This window comes from Penicillium antarcticum (assembly GCF_028974205.1).
Source record: "Penicillium antarcticum strain IBT 31339 chromosome Unknown utg000006l_segment0_segment0, whole genome shotgun sequence".
NCBI lineage: Eukaryota > Fungi > Ascomycota > Eurotiomycetes > Eurotiales > Aspergillaceae > Penicillium > Penicillium antarcticum.
Genome location: NW_026695304.1, coordinates 2834625 through 2857996, shown reverse-complemented (window position 1 = coordinate 2857996; position 23372 = coordinate 2834625). Strand labels below are relative to the sequence as shown.

The 23372-nt window shown below is 45.8% G+C and overlaps 9 protein-coding genes across 9 annotated transcripts; 4 read left to right on the top strand and 5 right to left on the bottom strand.

The window, feature by feature from the left end:
* Window positions 1-313: 313 nt before the first annotated feature.
* N7508_007158 (uncharacterized protein) lies at window positions 314-845 on the bottom strand (the record flags this gene model as incomplete). The annotated part of the gene is made up of 2 exons (XM_058465222.1): window positions 314-777; window positions 827-845. The coding sequence occupies 2 exons, from the start codon at window positions 843-845 to the stop codon at window positions 314-316; spliced, it is 483 nt and encodes a 160-aa protein (XP_058319075.1).
* Window positions 846-2551: 1706 nt separating this feature from the next.
* Window positions 2552-3463, top strand: N7508_007157 (Serine/threonine-protein kinase HT1; the record flags this gene model as incomplete). The annotated part of the gene is made up of 1 exon (XM_058465221.1): window positions 2552-3463. The coding sequence occupies one exon, from the start codon at window positions 2552-2554 to the stop codon at window positions 3461-3463; it is 912 nt and encodes a 303-aa protein (XP_058319074.1).
* Window positions 3464-4077: 614 nt separating this feature from the next.
* Window positions 4078-4565, top strand: N7508_007156 (uncharacterized protein; the record flags this gene model as incomplete). Its single annotated transcript, XM_058465220.1, has 2 exons — window positions 4078-4302; window positions 4359-4565. 2 exons carry the CDS (start codon window positions 4078-4080, stop codon window positions 4563-4565), a joined length of 432 nt encoding a protein of 143 aa, XP_058319073.1.
* A 114-nt stretch (window positions 4566-4679) lies between these two features.
* On the bottom strand, window positions 4680-5516 carry N7508_007155 (uncharacterized protein; the record flags this gene model as incomplete). Its single annotated transcript, XM_058465219.1, has 1 exon — window positions 4680-5516. One exon carries the CDS (start codon window positions 5514-5516, stop codon window positions 4680-4682), a length of 837 nt encoding a protein of 278 aa, XP_058319072.1.
* Window positions 5517-9338: 3822 nt separating this feature from the next.
* Window positions 9339-9982, bottom strand: N7508_007154 (guanylate kinase; the record flags this gene model as incomplete). The annotated part of the gene is made up of 2 exons (XM_058465218.1): window positions 9339-9913; window positions 9973-9982. 2 exons carry the CDS (start codon window positions 9980-9982, stop codon window positions 9339-9341), a joined length of 585 nt encoding a protein of 194 aa, XP_058319071.1.
* Window positions 9983-10962: 980 nt separating this feature from the next.
* Window positions 10963-11148, bottom strand: N7508_007153 (uncharacterized protein; the record flags this gene model as incomplete). The annotated part of the gene is made up of 1 exon (XM_058465217.1): window positions 10963-11148. The coding sequence occupies one exon, from the start codon at window positions 11146-11148 to the stop codon at window positions 10963-10965; it is 186 nt and encodes a 61-aa protein (XP_058319070.1).
* A 936-nt stretch (window positions 11149-12084) lies between these two features.
* N7508_007152 (uncharacterized protein) lies at window positions 12085-12443 on the bottom strand (the record flags this gene model as incomplete). The annotated part of the gene is made up of 2 exons (XM_058465216.1): window positions 12085-12133; window positions 12229-12443. 2 exons carry the CDS (start codon window positions 12441-12443, stop codon window positions 12085-12087), a joined length of 264 nt encoding a protein of 87 aa, XP_058319069.1.
* A 2641-nt stretch (window positions 12444-15084) lies between these two features.
* Window positions 15085-19705, top strand: N7508_007151 (uncharacterized protein; the record flags this gene model as incomplete). The annotated part of the gene is made up of 11 exons (XM_058465215.1): window positions 15085-15306; window positions 15378-15713; window positions 15773-15823; window positions 15870-16068; window positions 16132-16308; window positions 16359-16523; window positions 16578-16602; window positions 16675-16960; window positions 17014-17291; window positions 17339-19262; window positions 19316-19705. 11 exons carry the CDS (start codon window positions 15085-15087, stop codon window positions 19703-19705), a joined length of 4053 nt encoding a protein of 1350 aa, XP_058319068.1.
* A 1833-nt stretch (window positions 19706-21538) lies between these two features.
* On the top strand, window positions 21539-22288 carry N7508_007150 (uncharacterized protein; the record flags this gene model as incomplete). Its single annotated transcript, XM_058465214.1, has 1 exon — window positions 21539-22288. The coding sequence occupies one exon, from the start codon at window positions 21539-21541 to the stop codon at window positions 22286-22288; it is 750 nt and encodes a 249-aa protein (XP_058319067.1).
* Window positions 22289-23372: the final 1084 nt, after the last annotated feature.

Genomic DNA, 23372 nt, shown 5'->3' with positions numbered 1-23372 from the left:
ATAACTCTCCTGGCAAATACCCAAGATGGACTAGGTAAATAGTGTATGTATAGACTTTCTCAGGATGTAACCCTATAAAGCGGATCTGAGATATCACTGATCTGACCTTCGTCGAAGGCGGTAATTTTGACTAGTACATTATAATACTTACTATCAGCTGAGAATCATGATATACATCTCAATTGCTGAAAGCATGGGCTTTTCCCCAAAAGGGCTACGTGGAACTTGCTCTTGGAAAGTTTGCAATTGTCTTGCTAGAATAGCATCACGTCAGTACCACAGCACTGTGAGCTTGATATGTACTATGTGCAGTTTAATACAAGATTTGAAGAACTTCAGTGGCGTTTTTGACCATATTCAACGGGAGTCCCCCGTATAGAACCTGCAGCAGCATCAAATCACGCCCATGACGATCTTTTTCTCCGTTGAGGGAGACACCTATCATCTTCACCCTCGATTCTTCGTCCCACGAAGCGTCTGATCCTTTAAAATATCTGATAGGATCTATATCATCACCAACCAGCATGGCAGCTTGGACAAACCTTCCTATATCATTCTGTAAGAAGTTCTTGTTGCAGATGTGGTTGTATAATTCCCTCGGTATCTCATCCCGTGTCAGATTGTTTCTCGAACGTGACTCGTCAATGGCTCTGACTGCGCGTTCGATATCGAAGATCATTTTCAGAAGATCATCTGGCCCGTATTTCGCGCCCCAGGCATCAAGCACAGATACCGGTATAACGATATGGTGCTCATTTTTGCGGCGCTCGATGACATCTACTCTGTATTAGTGACAAATTTCAAGGGCTATTTGCTTTGCACATACACTCTTGAACATTGGACATTCAGTCAATTTATGGCGTGGCAAATGGAAGTGCTTGGCTTGTGGTACTTGGCTAATACTTTCGCTCAATCTTGTGATATTTAACGGCAAAGCAGTGCTTAGGAAGATTAATGTGCTGCCGTTCTCGAACCCCTGATCTTTATACTTGACAAATGTGGGCTCTGTGGCAGTGGTCGGGAAAACAAAAAAAAGGTATTGTGCCTGGGCACTAGATTGGGTACACCCTTCAGTATCGATAGTGAACAGAATACGTTTCCGTAACTTTTTGCCGCGGAACAATAGTCATCTCATCTATTGTTTTCAGACTTTGAGCTTTGTTGTCCGTTATTGCAGCTTCCACAAACACGACAATACTGTCGAAGCTCTTGATTTCTTTCCTCGGCTTTGTTACAGCTTGGCATGAAGCAGCAGTAATGGCGACCTCTTTCTTGTCTCCACAATATAGATAGGTATACCATTGAATACAGCACATATCGTGGTGGATATACAACAATTCTTGTTGCTTTTAGGATTCTGCGCTCAAAGCGTAGATATCAATCTTGTGTCAAGACCAGACATATTTGCTCGAATTGGTTAGTATGATGAGACTACGAGACGTCCCCCGGTCCCTGCTATGAGGTCACAAGGGGCTAGGTTTCGAGCTATTCCATTTTGGTCGATTTTGTCTGGTCCTCGACGGAATCGACCGAAATGGAATAGTTCGAGGTCTGTGAACGCGACAGAAAGTGATGAGTTGCAGACTGGAATTGCCCAACTGGTAGATTGCATTTTCATTTCCTATCCTACAGGGCACGATGAGAAACTTAGAGCCTAAGGTCCCGGGCTTGTCCACCTTATGACGAGGGGACAAGGGGAAGCCAAACCCGAATATTGCGTCAACCCCGCTTTCATCTCGAGACGTAATGTGGAAGTCCGTCTTTTAAAAGTTTTATGGTTTTTCTAGTAGGTCAAGTCTGTCAATGACCAGATAGATTCGCCCAGAATGGTATAGTAAACAGCTCCGCAAGCCTATCTGATCCATTTTATGGTCCCACAGGTTAATGTAGCTCGTAAATTATTTTTGGCGCATAGCTCGTTAGGCTTGCATATTATCTAAATGCGCACAAACACACTGCAAATGCCCAGAAAGCATCAGCATTTTGTATTTAAACGTCGCTATCGTCGCCATCAACGCAATTCTCGTCAAGTAAATGTTTGAACCAAAGACAAGACACAAAAGCTTCCACTGGTTAAAATCTATTTCAGACCTATCGTGTCGCTAAATGTATGTATATCGAGCTTCAAGTCCTCACCTTTTTCGGATTTCAACTAATAGACCGAAAGCAAGATGTGCTGGGAGCGTTGGAAGACCCCTGTCACCTTCGTTGATTGCAAAGGAAAGTCAGAAGGCAACTGCATCCATTTCGATCCCGATCGTGACCACATCCAGTGGTGTAAACCCGCCGAAGCGCGTAGCAAAGTATGCGATGCATTGACTCCAACAAGCCAGGGCAGTTCGACTAGACGCAAACAGAACTGTCCCAAGCACCGATGATGGTCTCGATTTTAAGCACACTGAGCATGATACTCAGGACCAGGTATCTGGAAAGGAGAATTGGACTTTGGTCACGTGATTATGAGAATGTACCTTAAAAAAGGGAGTTACCCCTTGTTTCAGCCTAGTAAATCCGATTCAAAGCTCGTACCTTCCATTATCAACAATAGAGTATGGTGTCTCCCTTTTTAGATCTCTACGGAGATTCGATTCCTCTGGAACAAGTCCTTGGATCGGGATCTTCAGCGGTTGTGGTCCTACGTGACGGCCTGGCCGTCAAGACGCCTCTGAGATATTGTTGGAGCTCGGATGTAGAGGTTAAGATGAACGTCGAAGTCATTCAACGTGAGCAAGATGTCTATCGTCGTTTCCAATCATCCAATCCCCAATGTGGTGGTATTGTCACCTGCCTTGGTTTCTCAAAAGAGACTACCCAACTTGCTTACATGGCAAATGGAGATCTTCGCACCTACTTGGAAACCAACCAGCCACCTCAACAGCTCCAACTGTCTTGGTTTCGTGAAATGGCTGGCACGCTCGAGTATATCCACGATAAACGTGTGCTTGTGGCAGACATTGCCAGTCGAAATTTCCTTCTCGATTCAGATATGACAATTAAATTCTGCGATTTCTCCGAAGCATCTCTCCTCCCTTTGGATGTCGATATGGATACTCTCGATGATAACGGATACACAACTCGAATAGACCTTGGTTTTCTTGGAGCAGTTATTTATGAAGTTGTGACCGGCAAGAAATGCGACATCGATCTTTTCAAAGACAACCTTCCAACTGATGGTCGAGCGACTTGGCCGCGGAGAGAGTTTCTTCCCAGCACCGAAAATGTCTGGCTTGGCTCAATTATCGAAAACTGCTGGATCGACGGAGGATTTCAAAACGCTGGTAGCCTGCTACGCGCACTAGATTCAATCGCCTTAACTTCGCCAGCTACCGAGTCTCTAAACGAAAGACGTTCCCTGACGAAAGGTTTTCAAAAGTTCGTCGAGGAGCGGCAAATAGTGACGCTGGTAGTCATCCTCGGTTCCTTGGGAACGCTTGCCCTGTATATTAACAGAAAACAGCTATGAGCTAGGCTCTATCCCAGATTCATTTCTTCGTGATCGATGTACTTGATGTGATAATATTATCCTAAGCGCTGAGGTAGCTCCCTCTCTTTTGCCAGATTTCTTTTGAGCATTAACGCCGGTATACCGAGAGAATAATTTTGTGTATAATAGTGGTACCTCGCTAGCACTCTTGGTTCTGTGTGAGCAATTCGGTAAGTCAGGCATCATAAGCCTCGTTTGCCTTGATGTTTTTGATCAAACAACAGCCCATGATATACGCATTTTCAAGACGATGGTAGGGTGTGAAAACGGCAAAGAATGCTTTGGTGTATTAGTTAGGCATGATACCGTGATAAAAGACCAGATGCTCTTCTGATTCCATTTACCGGCTGCTGAGCGAAAAGAAGAGACGTGGAAGTGGGCCAGTCGCCTGACGTCTACGCATATCGGAATTTCGGAAAAATAGATCATGTGACTTAAATCAGCTGTGCCCAACCATCGTTGCCCTCACTCCCTGCCCCTCACCACCACATATCTGGGTCTCATCCAGTACAAATCAAGTATTCATTTTCTTCAGGTAACTAAACATAAATACTCGAGTGATAACAGAGCTAATTATTTGCTAGGCATTCAGGATGACTCACCATAAACTCCCTACTGCGGCCGAATCCATTCGCAAATCTATAAAGGAACTGATACCTGAAACTGCTACGTCCCCGAGTCACTTAGTGGAAGACCAAGGGTCGATCTCACACGAAACAAAAAATGGAAATAAGACATACCGGGGCGAATTGCTCGCAGAAAAAGTCTCTCTTCTCACGGAACAACTTCGTATTGCGGGAAATCTACAAATCGGCCGTGTAAGTCCATTGGTTTTAATTTTTTTTCCTGGAACGGTAGACTGACCGGTAAATAGGACTGGCGCTGGCATTTGGTCCATTTCTCGGAAGACACCAAACTCGAGAACGCTCGGAAGTCAGGCTACTTGGTCATTTTATCTAATAATATCACTCTAACGCCCGGAGGAATATTGGAAGAGAGGTTCTACACCTATATTACCAATGAGCCAGTGCTCAGTGCAGGTGCAACTGTCATTTTCATTGTTCCTCCGCCTCTTGGTTAAGATAGATGTTCGTGGATATGCCCTATTTAACTTAAGTGTATATATTCTAAGTTCAGACTGTGATTGATTTATTTTTATGGTTCATTCAGGTACATCTCATCAGAAAAACAATCGTCAGGTTGCCGAAATTGGCCAACTGAAAGACGACTGGTGGTTATTTCGGCTTTCGTCAGATCCAGCAGGTATAGATGGGACAGTGATAGAAGTTGTTTGTAATGTTGGGTTCTGGTCTGCTGTCGAATCCAGGTTCATGGTCCTCTCTATTCCCCACATAGCTTGGCCGTTTGGAACTGGCAAATAGTGTGATAGTTCCCTCATTTCTTGGCCACCCTCGTGCAGGTTATATGAGGTACGGGGTCCAGTCAGGTCTTGGCCATCTTGGAAGGGGAGACAGTGTGGTACTCCTCCCATCAGTTCCTGTCCACCTTCGTGAAGGTTATATGAGGAACCCGGTCCAGTCAGGACTTGGCCATCTTGGAAGGGGAGGTAGTGTGGTACTCCTCCCACCATTTCCTGTCCACCTTCGTGGAGGTTATATGAGATACCGGGTCCAGTCAGGTCTTGGCCATCTTGGAAGGGGAGGCAGTGTGGTACTCCTCCCACCATTTCCTGTCCACCTTCGTGAAGGTTATATGAGGTACCCGGTCCAGTCAGGACTTGGCCATCTTGGAAGGGGAGGTAGTGTGGTACTCCTCCCACCATTTCCTGTCCACCTTCGTGGAGGTTATATGAGATACCGGGTCCAGTCAGGTCTTGGCCATCTTGGAAGGGGAGGCAGTGTGGTACTCCTCCCATCAGTTCCTGTCCACCTTCATGAAGGTTATATGAGGTACCCGGTCCAGTCAGGACTTGGCCATCTTGGAAGGGAGCATACTGTGCACCTCCTATGGATCGCAGAACTTGGTTTATCTCGCCATCCAAGTCATTACTAGATTCTGCTTCTGATCTCATTGACGAACTCAGAGATTCGATGGAAGCGGTGACTGCTGAATGTATGGCCGAAGAATTTGTGTTCGGACGATTTTGTGATCCCGTCAAATCCCTATTGTATAAATCATGCGATTGAGAGGACCGGTTATTCTGTGTTCCAGGTCCGAAGTTCGACGACTCTGGATGTGCTGCATCCCGTGCTAGAAGATGTGGAGCTTCGTGTGCACGTGAAGAAGAATGATGGGACATCTCTGAGGTATGCGTTGAATCTGCCTTATTTTGCGCGCAGGTCATACCGGGCTTTCGCTCTCTCGGTCTATCATTCTCTGCCAGAAAATTGGATCTCGGTGGGGGATTCACTGAGGAATTTATGACTATGGATTCTGGAGTCGAAGAATATGCGTCTGGGGATGGCACATAGCCAGAGTTTGTTGCATTCAGTCCATCGCTTCCTGGTTCACTTGTTATCTGAAGCTGAAAGGCCTGGGTACGTTGCATCGCCCAATCTAGAGGGCCGCTCAGTCAACAATTAATATCGAGGAAGGGTAGCCAATTACTTACTTGAATCTGATACGGATGCAATGTCTTGTATAGAACTTTCAACATTCTGCCACAGAGCACCAAATATTTTGCTCGCCAGAGCGTCAATACTCTCTTTTCTTTCAACGCGTAGTATACCACGTTCTTGGAGGTGAATTATCTCCTTGGATCGGGATTCCCCGTTGAACCTTGAGCTATGTATACTATGAACTGGTCAGCTTTTGCTTTTATACCAATGGAGGAGACACACAATTTATCATTGGCATCATGAGGCAAGCAAAACAAAACACCAAGGTGTTTGTTTTCCGAAGAATCGGATTTGCTGATATCTTTGCATAAAAGATCGAGTCTCATGCCTTCCTTGATCCATTTGGAGATAGTGTTCTTGACCTCTTCTAGGTCAACGCTCATTATGCCAGCTTTGGAAGTTATCTGGGTCACTATCTCCACATCGTTGGCACGGACGTTGTTAATGCATAGCCTGTTTTTCAAACGGTAGTATAACACTTTTATCAGGCGAGAGCGTAGTACATCCTTCTCCATCCTCCCTTCGAGGTTTTTGAGGTAGATATAAAGTTGGCCCAAAGGTGATTCGGCTGAACCAAGATGAAAACTGCCTTCCGTGAAGAATGAAATTGGGTTACCGTGCCATCGATTTATACTGGCTAGAAAAGCGGGAGGGACGGTAATGTTGACATCGTGGGAATTCCTTAAGAATTTCTTCGGGTTTCTTTGATGGCGACCGTCTATATTACGACCAATCTTTCTCCTAAAGTTTTTAGGGATAGAGGCCCAAAATCGTCGGGCCAAGTCCAAGACCTAGTCCATGTTAGCGTATATCTGGTTGCGTATTTATAGAAGACAAACTTCACGATCCAAAAGGGTTTCACTAAAGCCATTCTTCCCACTAGACTCATAGTCCCGGCAAGCCTTGTCGAGTGCCTGGCTCAAAAGCTTGCTCTGTGAAAGGCCCATGATTGCGTGGGTTGAGGAACTGCAATAAAAGGTTTAGGATTAGAAAAAGTCAGGGGCAGTCGCGTCGACACTTCGAAGGTCACATGCTGTCAGTTCCCTGTCAGCCCTTAAGCGGATTGGTCGAACTACAATCGACGTGGCTGCAAAAGTCATAACCAATTCAGGGGAAACAGCACGCACCTATTTCATATAGACATACACATGTACACCAACCTATATAAGCCCATTTGGAATAGAAGAATTATGGTACAGATCTCTCATAAACATGCTTTCGTATAGTTGATGGCAGCGTGATCATAGCAGGCAACAGCAAGTGGGAGGTGGGGAAGTACAAGTCAACGAGGCACGGGCCGTCACGCCGACCGCTGTTCAGCTGAAAGGGAGAATCAAGCGCAGCTCCTTCCTGATGACCTCCACCGAATGACCCTTTATATCGCTTCACATTCACCTTAAATCTCGGCACTTCTCGTCAGGGACTCACGATTAAGTGCTGCTTTCTCTTTGTTTGTTCTCTTCGAAGTTGAAATCCAAGGTTTAGGGGGAAACCGGCAAAGGATCCTGTCCGCTGGTCTTCTGATCTACACTTGAAAAATCACTATGTGGGGTCCCTGCTTTTAGGTAGTTGGTCAACTAATACGGCAGTGCTAGAAACGCAACCATTTCCGATTCGGTCCATGTCCTACAACTTCAGCTTAGATTCCATGGTTCCTACACAAACTCAGGTAAGGAGAAATCCAGGTAACCGAATATCATCAAATAAACCCATCGCTCTAAGCGCCCTCATCATGACGTGTCAGATGCCCGCTTGTGTCTGATACGTACATATCTACATGAGCTAATCACTCCGTCACTTGCTAGTTAAGCAATAGGACCCACAAATTATCAATGGAATCTCGCTTGCACGGATGCCAGCACCAACGCCTGGTCCTAGCCGTTTTCAAACCCCGGCACTGTCGAACGCGTGAGTTACCTCACCCCACGCGGTAATGTCCAAAACACCACAGAGATTGGGCTTTTGAGAATTGAACAAAGGCTCACTTTGGATTACAGAAACAGTCCACAATCTCCGTGCCAATCCATCTCCCCTCATCCCACACGATTGTTGTCCCTACATTGAAATCGACTGTGCACTCCGATAATGTGACAATTATAACGCAACAGTCCCTTCACTCACTTTTGCTCCTGGGTCTCGCGATCCCACGAAAGTAAGTGAATCATCCATATTACATTTGACGGGAGGGTCCGAAGGCCAATGGACCACAGCGATGAAGATGGTCACATCGCTGGCCTCCAAACGTCTCAAACTCCTGTCTGCGGCTGTCCTATAGGGATAGGTGAGAGGTCAACAGAAACTCCACCGTGTTATGTTTCAACTGGCACCATGCAAGAAGGGGGGTTGGATGAGGTGGAAGTATCGGATGCTGAAGGAGAAGCACAACAAGATGTCAGGCAAAATCCCAAATGAAAACCGCTCAGCTGTGGGAACATCCTCACCATCTCTGTATTCAGGCGCAGGTATTACTTATCCCACGCCTATTTCAAACCCGTTGGATAAGCCAGTTCCAACGACTAGGCGTGTGGAGAGATCGGCATAGGTGACAATAAGCGACATTGACCCAGAGATCGAATTGTCGACGAACATCAGAGTACACGCACCTTCTCGAAATTGGCTCGCAACATCTTTGATTGGGACTGTGTTAATAAAGGTGAGCTGAATTGAGTCCGCAGGTTGTATGTATTCTAGAAGTGAGAAAATAGCCTCACTTTCTCTTTTTGTGGTCCCATGAGAGTTTCGAGCACCAATACACTCATATTGCGTCTGTTTTCTATACAGTACCGTTACCCATTTCATCTCCTCTCCATTCTTCTCCTACATAATAACATTGAAGGCTCCCGCTCTCCAGAAGAAATGAGGGCTTAACGCAACTGAGCGGTCAAGATAGTTTCAACGTCACGAGAGCATGAGGCCGTGACGAAACCAAAATGTGTACTCGGAAATTATAGCAAGAAGGCCTATAGATGGAAGCGAATTTTTATAAGTCGAGATGCTGACTACGATTGCATTGATATTCACACAAGACTTTTTGGTGGTACAGCTTTATGATCAAATTCAGTGGAAACTCATACCTGGCAGAGCTGATTTGCGAGAACGTCTCGGCTTCTCTGACCGGCGCTTCTTGTTATTGGCATACTAATTGTCTTATTTGCCTCTCTTTAGAATCATGCTTTCGATGATGCAAATCGATCGATGTGTTAGTCAAGAAGTAAGGAGACATGGTGGGTCGAAACCTAATAGTTTGATCGCAAAGTAACTACAGTGTTATCTCGCTATGTCGATCCAAACACGAACATATCCAGCTCCTCATACGCCGATTCAATATTATCGTTGACAATGATTTTATCATGACTGCCCTGAGAGTCGGCATAATCAAGTTCGACTTGAGCCTGGGCGAGCCTCTTCTGAATGTCTTCCTCGTTCTCAGTTCCGCGGGCCCTGAGACGCGCCTCAAGAGCTTCAAAGCTCGGTGGTTTGATAAAGACGTATCGCGCATCGATGCTGGGGTTCGCCTTCATCTGTCTAACGCCCTGCATCTCGATGTCTAGCACCACAACTAGCCCTTTTCTTGCTTGGTCGTCAATGGTCTGCTTACTAGTGCCATAGTAATTGCCACTGAAATAGGCGTGCTCCACGAGAGCACCTTGGGCGCAAAGGAAAGAAAACTCGGAGGAAGAGACGAAGAAGTAAGCGACGCCCTCGATTTCACCCGGTCGCGCTTTTCGCGTCGTATGGGATACGGTAAATCCAAATGTGCCAGGATGTTTATCAAATAACTTTTGAACAAGTGTCCCTTTGCCGACACCTGAAGGACCGGAGATGACGATGGGTCGATGATCTTTAGGCGCTGTCAGAAAGGATGTTAGTTTGAATTCTGTTCATTTGATTCAACCATTGGCGACCTACAGGAGACCATTTCGATAAGAGATTAGCAATTTCTCATAAATCAGTGCAACGTCGCGTTCAGGTCCTCGTAGGCGGATGGAGTGCGCACCTTGACAATAAGCAGAATTATCAATCAAAATCCGACTTGAATTTCTCAGGCTCTTGGGTCATGTGCAGCCCCACTTTACGCACAGCTCGATTGAAAGTAGTGTTTTTATTGGTACGTGGCTACGTAATCTCACCTTTCCAAACATATCTTCGTTAATTGCATTCAGTCTTTATGAAAGATAAGGCGAAACGAGGAAACTACTATTGTTGTCCACATTATTATCAAAAGAAAAAATATTAACTACGAGTATGCCGATTACGAAACGAGGAGTCCGCGACATCGACGAATGAGCTCTCATGTTTCATCGTCTCATTGCGATATGTAGAACATGTGTTTCGAAGGATACAGCTAAAAAGAGGAGCAAACCCCAATTCTTCCGAGGCAAGATATCGACTGAAGTGTCGATCGAAGTGCGGGAGCGGCGTTCGTCATGCGTGTGTCTCCGCAGCATCGCCACATTGACCGCTCCGGCGCTTCAATCAGGATAATGTCTAGGTCACCAAATCTGAGTTGTTTGGAAAAGCACTCAGTCTGAGACATGCTCAATATCACAGGGCGCTTACAGACCCATAATCACTACAGAATGGATGGAACATTCAGCCAAGCGCCTAGATACCTCCTCTTCCTAAAATTAGCGTCAACATGTAGTAGATAGTCAAAATATTTGGCTAAGCGCCTAGATAGTTCGAACCCTTGCATCAGCGGTTAATTGTCTAGACGACCGATTGAGCTCATCTCTAAGTTTTTTGGTGACAATAGATCTGGTAGTCTGAACCAAGTATAAAACCTCCGGCATTTCCGTTCGTTTGAGAAAAGCCTCAACATTCAATATCGCAATCTTTAGAACAAATTCTACCTCACCATATTCCACATCCTTCAATTTCCTGTCAATCACAAAGGTTTTACGATGTGCGATCGAGTTTACGAAATCTGCAGCCGGTGTATGAGCCAAATGGGAGCCGCAACCGTGCGACGATGCGGCAAATACCCTTCTTGCGGAGGCGAGCATCCCGAGCCATATTCGCAGGGAAATATGTGCTCTGATTGCCAAGCCAGTGCTCCGCACCGCCAGTGTATGCAACCAACATTCTTAAATACTACGAGCACCTCTTAACATATTCTCGAACCAGGATGGATATCAATGATGCGTCTTGGTCGACCGATCGCAGACATGGAATATTGGAATGGAGTAAGATTCTAGACAATACACGGAGTCATGTTTGGAGAAATGGCAGGCACATACTTGAAGTTGGAATTTTCGGTACTTTTCCAGATGACTTTATAAATAGTCGTTCATTATATTCGAAACAAGCTTCCCTTACACTCTCACAATGCAATTTTCGAGCTCTGAATGAAGATGCGCTAATTCATAATAAGTATGGCTGTCGATTCGAGGTTCCAAGCATAGACACTGTACTTGCAGCCTCGGGGGATAAAACTGTATTTCTATCCCCATGGTTCAACATATATAAGAGCTTAGTTGCTTCCTTTCATTGATAGCTCTTTCAGTTCGCCCTGAATCCATTACAATCACTACTAAGAGTTCTATCATTGCCCTGTGTATGTATCTACTTGTTCTTCTGCACTCACCCTTTCCTCAGCCTATAGCTTACCTTTTCACCAAGCCAGAATATCCGGGTACTACGAAGTCTACCTTGCGCGATTCTCGATCTATTGCAGCTAGAGGGTGCGATAATGCGGGTTGTCTTTAGTGATCTAGAGTTTTAGAGCGAGATAATACTATGTTGGCCCTAGTGTCTTCGTCCGGTCACAATAGAAGGCTTGATCAGTGTCATTTTATCTCAAATTATGTTCCATCCTAGAGATTGGTAGCTGGTAATCTGATTATGCTCGAAGAAGGGCTGATCTTGTTCACCTTAAATGAGTAGTTTTCATTTTAAAGTTGCCGTCAGCCCTGAATAAGCGTTGCCAATCCTATACATCACCTCAGCAAAATTGATATTGTGAATTGAAAAGAGCGTAGTATAAATGACGTAGTCTAGTAGTCTAGCGAGCATAGCTAATTAGAGGTCGGGCTCATAGCCATCAATGTCGTCTGAAGATGATAGGAAACTGCTCGTTGAATCCGATGATCCAATTCAACAATCGGTTCTGCTGGACATGACCGCAACGTATTCCGTGCTCCATCTATACGATAAAAAGCGTACTCATGCTCGGCTTGTGAAAACACCTGAAATGGCAACGCTTCATCGTCAGGCGGAGCGATATCACGGCCTAGGAGCACCTGAGACGACTCGTAGTGATCACCATGAGAAAGTTCATCATAGTCGATGAGAAGTAAGCTCGGAAGCCCGTTGGGACCAAGCTCGGCGAAGTCCGCAATGCCATCACAGACAGAAAAATCGCGCAATAGAACCCTCATTGAGCATGAGCTGTCTGAGTAAGTCTGGAGGATCAGTCACGCTCAGTGATTCGTAGATGTAGAAGCTTTATGTCCGGCCTTTCCTTGGCGGATCTCAATTTGTGTTTCTGGATTACACGTTAGTGCCCTTGAAGATTGTTTCAGTAAGTCACTAGACTTATCAAGACAATTGGCGATATGCAAAGTTCCGGGCAATCCAATGACACCTTGGTAGATGTGTGGCTTACTAAGGGGGAGCTCAGATCACGTGGATTCAATGACAAACTGAGATTGTCGTCAATCCAGCAACAACCAATCCTGTTCGATCTGAAAATGCCCAGGCAACAAGAATCTGATGCCAAGCACCATTGTTTTTTGCAATGGGCGTTGCTCAATGGTATTCGAATTAACGGGGTTGCCCCTGTTAGAATCCCTGGACGCGGTATGGGAATTATCGCGACCAGAACCATAGAGGTGAGCTACATCCGAATACTTTTTAGCATCATTCGGGCAGAATCTTAACGAACTGCACGTAATAAAGTCGAATGAGATCATGATTGCTGTTCCTGTGTCAACAATGCTTACAATTGACTGCGTTCCGAGAGAGTTTATCGATCGCTTTCCGCACGAAGCCTCCGTCCATGGGATTCTCGCCGCATTCTTGACACATGGAGATGCGGATTTACTTAATCATTGGGCTGCATGGCGTAATACGTGGCCTTCTCGCCAAACCTTCCAAGAGACCTTGCCAGTTCTGTGGTCTGAAAGGACGGGAGGTTACGAAAAACAGCATATCCCCCTGCCCCCTTCCGCATCTGGACAATGGAATACCTTTTCCAACCCCCGTTGCGATTTAAGAAGCCAATATATGTATCAAAATGTCTTGGGACAACAGCAAAAGCGGCTTCATGATGCTTGGGAACTTGTGTTATCCGTGTTCCCTACCACGGATTGGAGCCTTTTTTCATATCATTGGCTTATACTGAATACGCGAAGCTTTTATTATGTCAGTCCTGGCAAAGAGCCTCCTGATGACTGGAATGATGCCATAGGCTTGGTACCTTTCGGCGATTACCTTAATCATGCGGACAATGCGGTAGGTAGCATCTCTTTGGCATGCTTCACGCTTCGCAGATTGATCTAAAACAGTGAAATAGCCTTGCGAAGTTGTTTTTGACGGACAAATGTCTACATTCAGAGCCACTGCTCGTTATGGTGAGGGACTTTTTTTCTCTTGATCGCCTATATTGGGGCAGACAACTTACGTCGTGATTTAGAGAAAGGGGATGAGGTCTTCATGAGCTACGGATCACACCCCAATGATTACCTTCTTGTGGAATGTGAGTATACTCTACTGTACATTGCACTTCTGCTCAATAGTGTACTGACCCAAGCACGCATAGATGGCTTTTTCCTAGATCGAAATGAAAGCGATGCTATATATTTAGATGACGTCATATTCCAAGACATCACAGTCGACGACAAGGAGGCTCTGCGTGCCCATGGATACTATGGGTAATCCTCTTGCCCTAGATTGGGGGAACATAAAGCTAATCTACTTTCTGTCGAAGCCATTACGAGATAAACTCATCTGGACCCAGCCTTGCCGTGGGTATTGTCGCGTCTTTCAAATGCATGAAGCGTGAAGATTGGGAAAAGCATGTTCTTAATCCACCATCGTCGGGCCGTATCTCTGAAGAAGCAAGCGAATGGGTCCGTAAATGGGTCAGAACTTATTGGGAAGAAAGCCTGTTAGCAATTCATGGTTTAGAGGGAAATACCGGTGTAATAGGAGTGATTTGTTCTTCCAAGGACCCATCGCCTGCTTTGAAAGACCAGAAGGTTGCCACCCTACTACGAAGATGGATTCAAATCAGGGATATTTGTAGAAAGTCTCTTGATACATTAGCTTGAGCCAGTTTGATCTTTCAGTTCGCTTCTTTTGCAAGCAAAAATGACACATTAAACTCAAATTCCACCGGTCCTATCTCAGAAAGCTATGATGTAGTCACGGGTATATCGACGGTCTCATAAGTACATAATGAGACAGTAAGGTTCGAATAGATGTGTCCTATACTACTTGGTTTAGATGGGACACAAGGGCAATGAAATAGGTCGCTTACCTAGAGCCTCCCTTGTACCGGGAGTAAGCAGCCTTGTCTGATCTTCAACATTTGCCATAATTGGCTTCGGCCTGGTCCGGGTACTCGGACGTCCATGAGCCCCAATTGATATCATCATCTTCAATTGCCTCTTTTTTCGAAGTAGATTGGGCTTCTTGAGCTGATAATGGGTCTGTTATGTTGGCTCTTGTTCTCTTGGGACGCTTGGAAGGGTCATGGACGCAAATCTGACATTGCTTCAGCAGATAAATGACATCTGACCGCAATATCCCATAGTAGGAGGTGCTAATATTCTTCCAAGTGCTATCCCATCCGGCATGACCGTTGCTTTCGTGGACCCACTCCACGATGTCCGCGATTCTATCTTCGCAAACCACCACGCGATGGCCGTCTTCACCAGACTTTGGCTTTGCGAGAAGATTTCGAGAACCAGTGTCCCAGGTGAAAGTTTTCCGAACGTAGTTCCGTCGACTGAACTCTGTCTGCGAGGTGGGTCGTTTTGAAGGGTTCGTCAACCATTCGAGGAGATTTTCCGTATCATGTCGAGATATTCGACGACTAGATGGATTTTCGAGGACGTGTTGCAGGAAGGCTTCTTTCGTTTGGAGGGTGAACGGAACGGGGGCCTGGGAAGTTCGATTGTTCATAACGCGTGGACTTCGCCCTCGTTTGCGGAGAGGGTGAAGCAGCGGTCGTTACGCCGCCAGTCGAGGCGATCCTCGACTGGCGGCGTAACGACCGTAATAGTCTCGACTGGAGGCGTACGCCCCGCCTCTGGTGGGTTAAACCTTTAGCATCGTGAAACTTGTTTTCGATTTTCATCTGGATATAGAACGGTGAATTTGAGGCAGCCCTCCATTTTTTTGATCCTGTATTTCTTGGCTCCGAGGTTATTTACTTTGAAATGTGTGCTAATGACATGGCTGATGTTGGTGCAATCTGGCGAGCTGCAATTGACCGATACAAGGATATAACTCAAGTTGATATCGGCTCAATTGAGGCAGCGAACAGTGTTGAAGATGTATTAAGCGAGATAGACACTCGCAAAGACGAGTTCAAAAGAACTCGGCATGATGGCTCGAAGACTGACAAATTCAGAAGTCTTATCAGCCGAAGCCTAAAGTCCATTGAAACGGTCAGCGAGGTTGTTGCTCAGGGAGCGTCAAACGTACGTACCGATAAAGCTTCTTTTAGGCACTAAAGTTAACATGAGTCTTGTCGGCATAGTCTTTTCCGCCTAGCATGGCTATTTTCACGGCAGTGCGACATCTATTGAAGGTAAGGTATCAGCCTCTTATGATTTGTTATTGCTGATAATACATAGACTGCAAACTCTGTGTCAGCGGATTTTGACAAGGTTGCTGAGTTCTTTGGTGATGTGGAGTCGTATCTCAAACGACTGAAGACAATTGAGGAGAAAATACCTCCAGTACCTGAGCTTGAATTTGTTTTGTCTGAGGTTTTAACGTCAGTGCTGATCTTATGTGGGATTTGCACGAAATACACTAAGAAAAGACGCTTCGGTAAGTAAAGAATCAAATCACCTCCACTGAAACCGCAATGCGAACTTATACAATTGGAAATAGCCAAAGCATTGCGAAATCTCGTATCTGGAGAAGATGTTGAGCTCGCTTCGGCTTACGATAAGTTTCATCAGATGGTCAAGCGAGAACAAGAGCTGATTGTGACTCTCACTTTCGTCGAAGTGGGTGAAGCAAATCGCTCTCTAAAGCAGTCTGAGCGAGTGTACAAGCAGCTCGGAGGTACGTTGTCTACTTGCGCACCTAAAACGTTCCGTTCTCATTCATTTCAGATAAAGATGTGTTGGAAGACCTTTCAGCACACACTTTCCTTGCTACACAGAAAGACAAGTTTGGCAAACATCACGATGGAACTTGTCAATGGGTCCTGAGCCACGAAACATTCCAACGATGGTTGAACGGCACCGGTAATTCGTCTCTTTGGTGTTGCGGAGATCGTGAGTACTCTTTGGTTGTTGAATGCCATTGCCTAAATGCTAAATCCCTGAAAGCCGGCAGTGGAAAAACTATATTAACGTATGTATCAACGCGAATTGGATTTTACGCTTGGAAGTGTATTAATCTTACACTGGTCACTACACGTTTTAGGTCAATAATTATTAATGACGTTGATGAAAAGACCCGTGGAACTGGCACTGCTATTGCATTCATGTACTGCAATTATAAAGACACGAACACACATTCTGAACTTGCTCTTCTGTCCAGCATTGCACGACAACTAACTGCGCAAATCGAACACATACCGCCTGTGGTAAAAGAATTTCGCGATCAAAAGGCCATGAGAAAAAGAGACCCAACGGGTGATGAATGGGTTACACTTATCAAGTCTCTCGGCCGTTTCTTCTGCAAAACGATCATTATCGTTGATGCGCTGGTAAATACTCAGTACAAAAAGTTCCTGTCATGCACATGCTGATTGTTCGCTAGGATGAGTGTCCGGAATATAATAGAGACGAATTCTTTCGTTTCATAAAAATGCTGGATACCAGCATTCGCTTCATGTTCACATCTCGCCCGCACATTACCCTTCCTGTGAAGCTTTCTGGGTTTCAGCGGATTCATATCGCGGCAAATCCATCTGATCTGCAGATTTTCCTTGACTCAGAGATTTCGAAAAGAAACATTTTTCAAAAGTTTGTCATTCAAACCGACTCTAGCTTACAAGCGGAAGTTATTGAAAAAATCATCACTAAGTCTAAGGGAATGTAAGGAAGCAAGCAGTAATGTTGAGGGGTGTGTGCTAAAAAAAAAGCTTCAGGTTTCTACTCGCCTACCATCACGTCGAAAAGATATGCCAACAACCGCATATATCAGGTGTGCGGAAAACGTTGATTAGTTTGCCAGACAACATTTTTGACTATTATCATGAGGCCATGGAGAGAATCGAGCAACAAGAAACGGTACTCTGTGACCTTGCCAAGGATGCACTTTCATTCATTACTCATGCACAAAGACCCCTTCACGTAAACGAGCTTCGCCATGCCCTGGGAGTGTGGGCGAATGATACCGATTTTGAAGAAACTCAGTGTGTTGATGACAAGCTTCTCATCAGTATTTGCACTGGTTTGGTCAAAATCGACGAAACGAGAGATGTTGTAGAGCTTGTTCATCAAACCCTGCAAGAATACTTCAAAACTTTCCCCGAGCGGCTTTTCGAAGATCCTGATTCAAAAATTGCGAGAGCATGCCTCGTTTACCTTTCTTTTGATGCCTTTGGCAGCGGACCATGTGCGGACGGCAAAGCGCTTCAAATGAGACTAGAAAACCACGTGTTCTTTCCATACGCAGCCCATTTCTGGGGTTATCATGTGCGAAATTCTCAGGACGATTATACGAACTTGATTCTCAGGTACCTCAATGACAATAATAAGCTTTTGTCCGCCGTTCAAGTTCTGTACGCGACCTCGCCACGGGTCAAAGACTGGTTCAATCGGTACCCAAAACAAATCGGTCCTTTACACATCGCAGCTTGGTGGGGCCTTACAAGGATCATTAAGATTTTGTTGAGTGAGGGCTTTGATACTACCATATGTAATAGCCGCGGTGAGTCTCCTTTTTTCGTTGCAGCCCAGAACGATCAGAGGGAGGCTGTCGAGCTATTCCTTGATTATGGGAATGACATCAACGAAAGAAATTTTGCTGGAGAAACAGCTCTTATGTTGGCTGCTAAGAACGGGAGCAAAGATTTGGTCAAAGTCCTCCTCCTGCGCGGCGCCGAGCTTATAACGGACCACGAAGGGTGGTCCGCAATCAATTGGGCTGTTGTTGGTGGAAAATGCGAAGTGCTGGATTTATTGCTCGCGAAAGCCCGTTCTAGCACTGGTATAGATACCAAGAACCAAGCGCTTTTTCTGGCAGCGGAAGAAGGTCACAAGGGAATGGTGGAGATGCTTCTTGAAAGTGGATCCAACATCAACGCAAAAGATAGCAATGGAAGCACTGCATTAGACTTTGCTGTGTCAGGAGCTCATGTGGCCACTGTTGAGTTGCTTTTGTTTCAGAAAGCGAATGTCAATTCGACCGATTCGGGTGGCAACATTGCGCTTCACTGGGCTGCTACACATGAGCCGATTACTCGATTGTTGCTGAAATTTGGAGCTTTGGTAAATACGAAGAATTGTGCTGGACAGACTGCTCTCTTTTGGACTGCGCAAGATAGCTCACCCGCGGTAGCGAGATTGCTGCTAGAAAGTGGAGCTGATTCCGATCTTACGGACAAGAATGGCGCCACTGCGTTACATATCGCCGCATTGCAAGGACATGAGCAGATAGCTGCTTTACTGTTGCAAAAAGGAGCCAACCCCAATATTCAGGACAAAGATGGGTGGACTCCTCTGTACGGTGCCGCTGTCCAAGAGCATGCGACGATGGTTAGTCTCCTTTTGGGAAATTCCGGCGACAGTAAGAACACCTTGGATTCGGTGACCAGTAAAATGGAAAATTCTGGAAAGCGATTAAATTTGAAGAGAATTGCCGAAGACAAAAGACAAGGGAGCACCGTGACGAGTGGCTTGCGCGTAGCGGCACAAGAAGCCCAGCTCGGTAGGCTGCGCATGATGCTTGAGAAAGGAGCAGATGTCGACGCGAAGGATCCTGCGGGATATACTGCGCTTGAGCTTGCCGCTTTTCTGGGGCACAAGCAGGTCGCGCAGCTTCTGTTGGGATACGGAGCCAATGTGAACTTACGAGGCTCTCTCAACGCCCCCCGTTGTATCATGCTATCGAACAGGGCACTGAATCAGTCGTGCCGTTACTGATCGAATATGGCGCGGATGTCAATGCGGAAACGTACGGGATGACACCGTTGATGCTTGCTGCGACAATTGGGAACCCATCGATCAACTTGTGTCTCCTGGAGGCAAAGGCCGATCTCAATGCACGGGACTGTTCTGGGCAAACAGCCTTGCATCTAGCCGTGTTGAACGAAAGAACACAGGTTGCACGGATGTTGCTTGATGCAGGCGCAGCGTCGGATATCTCAGATGACCAGGGCAGAACGGCCTTCATGCTTGCGGTAGATAATATGGGAGATAAAGCGGCTGCCTTGCTCTTCGATGGAGATTTCGATATTGAAGCAGATAACACGACGATGACCGGCTCTTCGTGGCTGTTCTTTTAGGAGGTTCGAACATAGCTAGATTTCAAAAGCGTCATCAAGGCCCTTGTGATGATTTTATACCTCTAAACATAAGTTTTTTTCCACAATACAGTGAAGCCATTGCAAGATTTTAGAAAGAGGCTGATGGGCGATGAATACAACATGGCCGTGCGGAGTCGCAAGATAGTAGCTTTTCCGAGCCAACATCAGAACAACATCTTTGCGGTGCGAAAACTTTTTCCGATTTATTCAATGGTCCTGAGAAATATAGCAAGCTTGGTTGGTAACAAATAATCGATAGCATTAAAATTTGTAGCAAATTGTGGCTTTCAGAAAGTGTGTGTTGTTCCGGTCCCGGGTGTTCATTCGGTATAACTATTATCCGAACGGGTCCGTGATAATCCTCATTATGAGGATGTTCATCACGCGGATTTTCCTCACTCCACACCCCTTCTTTGCGTATGACTGTAAAGCTCTTCGGTAACCTCCGTTCCAAGAATGGCTAAACAAAGACCTGTTGTTACGATTCTTGAAATGCAAAAAGAGCTGGGGTTTCAGATTGAACCCCCAAACGATGAAACTCGAAAGGAAGAGCGATTTTATTCGGATCTGTCACCTGTCTCCAATAATTTGTTGCATAGAACTGAAAAAGAGCTACAAGAACATCGAAGGCGAAATTTACAGGAACGCCACACTGCCCGTGAATTTCTGCTTCCAGGGTTAGGCGAGATTCATGTACGTCTGTCCCATTTGTTCAGTCCCTCTTCGATTTAGCTTGCCCTTTGCCTAACTCCAGCACAGTCACTTCATAGTGAAGAGGCTACGATTACCTTGAAGCGTTGTAGTGATGTCGGATACTACGTTTTCTTACTAGACGTTCAATTTTTATTTGGATTGGGCCTACCTCTCCTATTAACTGAAATCGAGGCGTCTCAGGTTAAGACGAATGCAAAGGTATTAACGACCCTTTATGACTTGAAGGAATCATAAGCTCAAACAAATAATACAGCTTCAAAGAGACTCCATCAAGACTGATTGCGGTAACTTGGTGAAAGTTCCGCAAGAACTTCGACTAAATATCCTTCAACTCGCCATTCAAAAGCAAGAGTGGGAATACACAGACCCATCGGAACTTCTTGATAACATTTTCCCGGGATCAATTGGAGATTCAAGTGGATTTAACTTTCCGTTAAGTCAGAACACCAGCGCTCTACTCGTCAATAAATGGATGCGTCAAGAAGCACTACCCTTCGCGTATCGATCAATTAATTTCAGATTCGATGATATGGATGACTTTGTCAAATTTGCACTTTCCATTGGTCGAATAGGGCGCAGCAACGTGGAATCATTGGAATTATTTTGGCTCAGCAGCAGCGACCTAGAGGCCATATCGAACCCCAAAGATGTTGATTTGCATTTACCTTCTCTTCACGTTTCAAGATGCGTGCAACTATTGAAGCAGTTCAAAAGACTAAGGTCCTTGCGTCTTGTTTTCGATGAAGACATTTTGTCAATGATTCCGTGCGAGGAATTCAAACTCGATACAGGCATCCGTGGGCTCTCTTCCCTTCGGGGTCTACAATTTGTTGAGGTATGGGGATTGGACAAAGAGCCTCTGGATTCCACCTTTGATTGTGCTAAGTGGTTGAAGCAAATATTGGAAAATAGACTTTGATTCGCTATATCAAATAAAACGATTACAGAGCTCCCCGCTACTTTGCAGATTATGTGTATACTGAACTCTCTATGAATTTGATGCCTCAGGCCTTCGATCACATGATCTGCCATCAACCCCGGAGCAAGTGCGAAAATCTCGGACCTAACCTGAACGGAATCTCTAAATTCCTCTGCAGCATGCCTCAAAATCCACCTCCTGCAGTCAACGGTCTATCGCTCAATGAATCAATGACTGCGGATTCCAAAATTGATCATGACACGTCGATAAATTATTGGAACACCGTTCCTGCCACCTCGAGTGGTATGCTAGCCATGCTAGGCAACTTCCCCTGGTATACACGGATCGAACTGCGAGGATCCAAAAACTTTTTGGCTAAAGTCCGACGATTGATTCCTACTTTTCCCGATTGCCAAAAACTTGGTCTAGGTGTCGACTGCGGCGCGGGCGTCGGTCGCGTGACGAAGGGTTTCCTCAGCGATGTCTGTGAAGTGGTGGATATCGTCGAGCCGGTAGAAAAGTTTACTCAAGCTCTCAAGGAAGGAGAATTGGGCCAGCGGGGCGTGGTTGGAGATATATACAACGTTGGTCTTCAGGATTGGAGCCCGCACAAGAAATACGATTTGATTTGGACCCAGTGGTGTGTGGGACATCTCACAGATGCACAGCTTGTCGCATACATCGCAAAATGTCGTCAGTGCCTGAAAGGTTCCGGGCTCATGGTCGTAAAGGAAAACCTCTCCACTGACCCCTCCGGAAATGACATGTATGACGAGTTGGACAGCAGTGTCACAAGGATGGATTCAAAGTTCAAAGAGATCTTCAATGCCGCTGGCATGGATGTGGTCAAGTCTGAGATGCAAACTGGATTTCCGAAGCAATATAAACTCCTACCGGTCAAAATGTATGCATTGCGGCCAAATAAATGATCATTGTTCCAGTACTCATCCATAAAACTCTTGTAGTCCTCTGAACCAAGATAATTTGAGCGGCCCTACCCAAGACCGGGGCTCTAAAACTGGTTTTATGATGTTTCTAGTTGTGGCTATGTGCAGATGCCAAGATGCGAAGTGTTTCAGGCGGATGGGTATAATCCAACCACATTCTGTTGTTGTTCAGCTGAGGGGGTCAGTGCAGTAGTCGCGCGACTTGGATGATTATCACCCTGATTCTCACCCCGTCTATAGAGCACTCACCCTTGTCACCCCCGGTCGCGCGACTCTCACCCTAAACTCACCCGGGCGACACCCACCCAACTATTCTCTGAACATAAGCCACACGCCGGTAAGTTAGTAGTTAGGTGGGTGACCACTAGCGAATCCTTACTGTTATATGTCCGCATTCATTCGTTTTTTTTGACTTGTTCGGAAACTCCCTCTTGCCGCCCTACTCTTCAGCCCCTTCAGCCTATTCACCTGAATGCCCTGAACACCACTATTCTACACCTGAATATCCTGTACGCCCTTGAACCACTGACGTGTCCTTCCCCTCCTATACTGATTTTTTCTCGAAGGTGGGTTGTTTTGATCACAAATATTTGGTACTAGCTTCTACCGGTTGACATTAGGGTGAGTGAGCCTTAAGATAATCTGGCAAGATGCTATCCCCTCGCGATGAAGTCTCGGCCACACCCTTATGCTTCGCTGCCTGGCCAAAGCCCCGTTAGGCCGTCACTATTCCCTCGTCCTGTTCTAGGACAAGTACCCGCAGGACCCCAACATGGCCTAGCAATGTGAGAGATAATCTCTTGGCGTTGAAAACGCTCAGTCATGTCCCCAGCCAGCTGGAGACTTCCGCATGCAAGCGCCCAGAGCTCAAGGCCCCCAACATGCGTATCTCACTAACGACGACCGGCTGCTGTTGTCTGACCTTGTCCTTTAGCTTGTCTCCGTCCTTCTACAGTGGGATGCAATAAGTAAGAATCCATCTAGAGGTTGTCAGGTAATAGCGATAGTCCTGCATAAGTGGACGTGCGAAGGCCTACGTAGAGACAATACTGGTGAGACGAAAGAT